We start from the raw sequence: 3,623 nt of genomic DNA, 5'->3' as shown, positions 1-3,623 counted from the left end.
CTCCCCGCGCTCTCCTGTCAGCGCACAGAGACGGCGGAGGCACGGAGTGAATGAAACTTCATTTATTCCTTAAATAAAACCTGAAGGCGGCTTGGCGTCGGGCGCAGCAACACACGGGAGGCCGCGGCAGGAGCTGCCCTGCGGCAGGACAGACGGCCTCGGCTGGAACAGGGGCCGCTGCCATCACCGAGCGTCAGCTCCCACCGCAGCAGGACAGGGCAGAGCCCCGCAGCTGCCGGGAGCTGCCGCCTGCACCGGCCCCCACGGATGAAGGCACGAGCAGTGGGGCCCAGAGCAGTCCCTGCCTTTGGGCAGAGCCCCCCAAGCCTTGCGGGCCTGGAGCTGGCCCAGGAGCAGCAGGGAGAAACCCAGGAGCATCAGAGAGGAGGTGGAGCGAAGCAGAACTCAGGAGACCCGTCGCAGGGACACCAGGCCCAGGGATGCCCGAGGACACTGGCACATGGGACAAGGGACACCAGGGGCTAGCAGGGACACAGGGTACATACTGGCAGCGCTGCACACAGGGACCAGCTCAGCCCTCCAGAAGGGAGGAGGGCTCAGGCCCTGGGGAAGGGACAGCCTCAGGGTGAAGAGTGCCAGGGGCAGTGAGGAGTGACCCTCAGGGCAGGGGGAGAGGAGGAAGGGAGAAGCTGTTCACCCCCCCACCAGAGGTGAGGAGGGAGCCAAGGAGGTACCAGGATCCCTCCTCAGTGCCCAGACCAGCTTTAGGGTCCACCATGTGCCAGTCCCAGATGGCTGTGGCCAGGCACACAGGCTGAAGGCAGGAAGCCCCACCAGCAGCACATGCTCCACTGCTGCCTCTCCGAGCCCTGCTCTCCTTATCCCTGCACCCAGAGCACGCTCAGCCCAGCGAAGGAGAAAGGGAAAGGACAGGGAAAGGGAACAGAGTAGGGCTGCCTCCCAGCTCGGCAACCTGGGGACAGAGTCAGCCCCTCAACTGGAGCAAGCCCCTAGGGGAAGAGGGGGACAATTTTCTTGGCAGAGAATCAGGTCCCACACCAAAGGGAAGGCAGGCAAAAGCCTCCAGGGAAGAGCCAGCCCCTGCACGCACTGGGACTGGGCACAAGGGGAACCTTCATGACCCAGGGCACACAAGTGGCATCACTAGGTGGGGAAACAGAAGAGCCCAGGGAAGGTGAGCAGCCATTTCAGTCCTGGTCCCTGTCACACGTCTGGAGGAGACACCTGCCCCCAGCAGCTGGTGCTGGAAGGGAGGGCGATGACAGGCACAGGGCTTGGCCACAGCACCTCCCATCCCACTCCTTCCCCAGTCCGCTGAGGGGACAGGACCAGCACAAACCAGAACAGCCTCCATCCGTGAGGAAAGGGGTTAGAGCAGCAGACGATTCAGGCACCAGCACTTCCAAGCTGGGATGAGGCAGCCTCTGACAGCTGATGCAGACACACGGGGATCCAATGAAGATGCAATTTGGATTTCCTCTTCCTTAGAAAGAGCCCACGTGTGATGAGAAGCCGGGGCCCCTGCCCAGCTAGGGTGCCCGGAAGGCATTGGTGGCGGCACCTGCAGCAGCGTTGGCTGCTGCAGTGCGTACTGCCTGGTTGGAGAAGACCCCCGCAGCAAACTCCTCCTGCGCTTTCTGGAAGCTGGCGCCTGTCCGGCGGTACAGAGAGTGGATCTGGAAGAGAGCAGCAGGCTCGGGGTCAGAGCACCAGCCCCGTTCTGGACTCCCAGCGAACAGAGCTGTGACCCCATGCCTGCCAAAACCCACCCTTGTCCTCCCAGTGGGGTGCTCTGTCCCCGAGGTTCAATCCAAACTCACCTTTTTCAGCATAATGATGCCCAACACAGCCACTGCTGTGAAAAACAAAGACACCAGGATCATCATCACAGCCACGGCCGTGTTCTTCCGCAGTGCTATCAGGCTCAGTATCCAGCCACTGCAAAACAAGAGGTGGTTGCCCACAGGTTCCCTCTTCCCCACCCGCCTCCTCCCTTTCTGGGGTACTTGGCCGGCTAGGGCTCCCTGGGGTCAGCACAACGCGCACCTGAATCCCCAGTTTGGTATGCCAATCGCCTGCAGCACGTACATCACGTTCTGGGCAAAGAAGACGAAGAAGAAGACAAAGAAGTTGAACGAACTGTCACTCCTGGGAGAAAGAGATAGGCGAGGTTAGGCCACAGAAGAGAACTTTCAAACCTTCCTTAAAGTGGGAGACACAAGGAGAAGACAAAGCTCAGTGCAGAATCACCCCATCCCCCAGACCCAAAGGCCATGAGGAGCTGAGACACCATCGGTGCTGCACTCAGGTCAAGGGCCTGTTTAACTGAGCAGCCCAGTCTCCCCAGCTTCAAGCACCAGCCATGCACCCCACCCCACTGCTTTGCTGGCCTGGGAGCTCAAGCAGATACACACCTGAAAGCTTTGTACATCGGCCTATACCAGCAGACAAAGGAGCAAGGTGTGTAGAGGAGAGCCCATAGAATGGAGAGGCCGAACCCGGAACCGGATGAGGGCTCCACACAGAACCAGGCCAGCGAGGACAAGAAATTCAGGAAGAGAGCAATGGTGCTGGCTGAGAGAGAGGACGTGGGTCAGACAACCCGAGCAAGGCTCCCCGCTCCCCACACCAAGGGCTCAGCCCCCCAGACCTAGGCACCACACGTTAATCACAACTTCTGCAGAGCAGCAGCGCTCACTCGCATGCAGGACACTTGTTCCTCTACCTCCTCCCAGGATCTGCCCTTAGGTTTCCCCCAGGGACTCACCCATCCAGAGGTAATACATGGTAGAAACGGTCTTCTGGAAGTCAGCAGGGATCTCCACCGGGATGTCTTGGTAGAAGCAAGGCTTCACTGGGCAGAAGGACGGCAGCGGTGGCCAGTTGTTCAGCCTCGCTGCAGAGAGAAGGAGAGAGCAGCAGTGCCCATGCAGGGGGGCCTGAGGGGAAGGTGGCCGCCATCCCTCCCCTGCCCCACAGGCCACTCACGTGCAGCACCACCGAGGGCCGCATTCTGCAGCTCCCGCTCCCGCCGGTCCAGCTCCTCCGCCTTCCGGTTCAGCTCCTCCTGCCGCTTCAGCAGCTCAGCCGTGGCGGCGGCCGCCGAGGCCTGCGGGGTGAGGAGGGAGGGAGAACGCAGGCTCTGGGGCTCCCACCTTCTCCCCTGTCCGCCCCGCAGAGGCCCAGCAGCTGCCTTCCCGCCGCCCCCCCGCTACCTGCGTGCCGTAAGAGCCGTAGTTTCGGGGCTCCGTGGGGCTGGCTTTCCGCGGGGGCTGCGCGGCCGCCTGCGGCGGGGGCATACCGGCCGCTGGCAGGGGCGGCAGAGCCGCCGACGAGGCCTGGTACGGCGGCAGCGGCTGCAGGAAGAAGAGGGGCACGGTAAGGCACCGCTGGTCGCGGGGAGGGCCCCGTCCGCCGGGAAGCGGCCCCGCCGCCCGCCCGCCCGCCTCACCGCGCTGCTCTCGAAGGGGTTGTAGGTGTCCAGCGCCGCGCGCTCGGGGCCAGGCCAGGGCTGCACCGCCGCGGGGTCCTGCAAGAGACGCGGCCGGTGTGACACGGGGACCGGACCGGACCGGACCGGACCGGACCGGGCCGGGCCGTTGCCGCCGCCCCCCCTCCCCTGAAGAGAACGCACCTGGAAG

General features: G+C 63.3%; 1 protein-coding gene across 1 annotated transcript in view; it reads right to left on the bottom strand.

Moving 5' to 3' along the window:
* Positions 1 to 341: 341 nt before the first annotated feature.
* Positions 342 to 3,623, bottom strand: part of CLK2 (CDC-like kinase 2) — a 13,622-nt gene continuing 10,340 nt past the window's right edge. The window contains exons 13-20 of the mRNA XM_010564018.1: positions 3,434 to 3,511; positions 3,198 to 3,338; positions 2,971 to 3,091; positions 2,750 to 2,878; positions 2,397 to 2,556; positions 2,029 to 2,130; positions 1,803 to 1,920; positions 342 to 1,658 (exon numbers count right to left, since the gene is read on the bottom strand). Of these exons, the coding sequence (XP_010562320.1) occupies positions 1,512 to 1,658; positions 1,803 to 1,920; positions 2,029 to 2,130; positions 2,397 to 2,556; positions 2,750 to 2,878; positions 2,971 to 3,091; positions 3,198 to 3,338; positions 3,434 to 3,511 (996 nt within the window). The 3' untranslated portion in view covers positions 342 to 1,511. The remainder of the gene's footprint in view (positions 1,659 to 1,802; positions 1,921 to 2,028; positions 2,131 to 2,396; positions 2,557 to 2,749; positions 2,879 to 2,970; positions 3,092 to 3,197; positions 3,339 to 3,433; positions 3,512 to 3,623) is intronic.

The sequence above is a fragment of the Haliaeetus leucocephalus genome, unplaced genomic scaffold, assembly GCF_000737465.1.
Source record: "Haliaeetus leucocephalus isolate CR32 unplaced genomic scaffold, Haliaeetus_leucocephalus-4.0 Scaffold175, whole genome shotgun sequence".
Classification (NCBI taxonomy): Eukaryota; Metazoa; Chordata; class Aves; order Accipitriformes; family Accipitridae; genus Haliaeetus; species Haliaeetus leucocephalus.
This window is presented reverse-complemented; position numbering and strand designations above follow the sequence as displayed.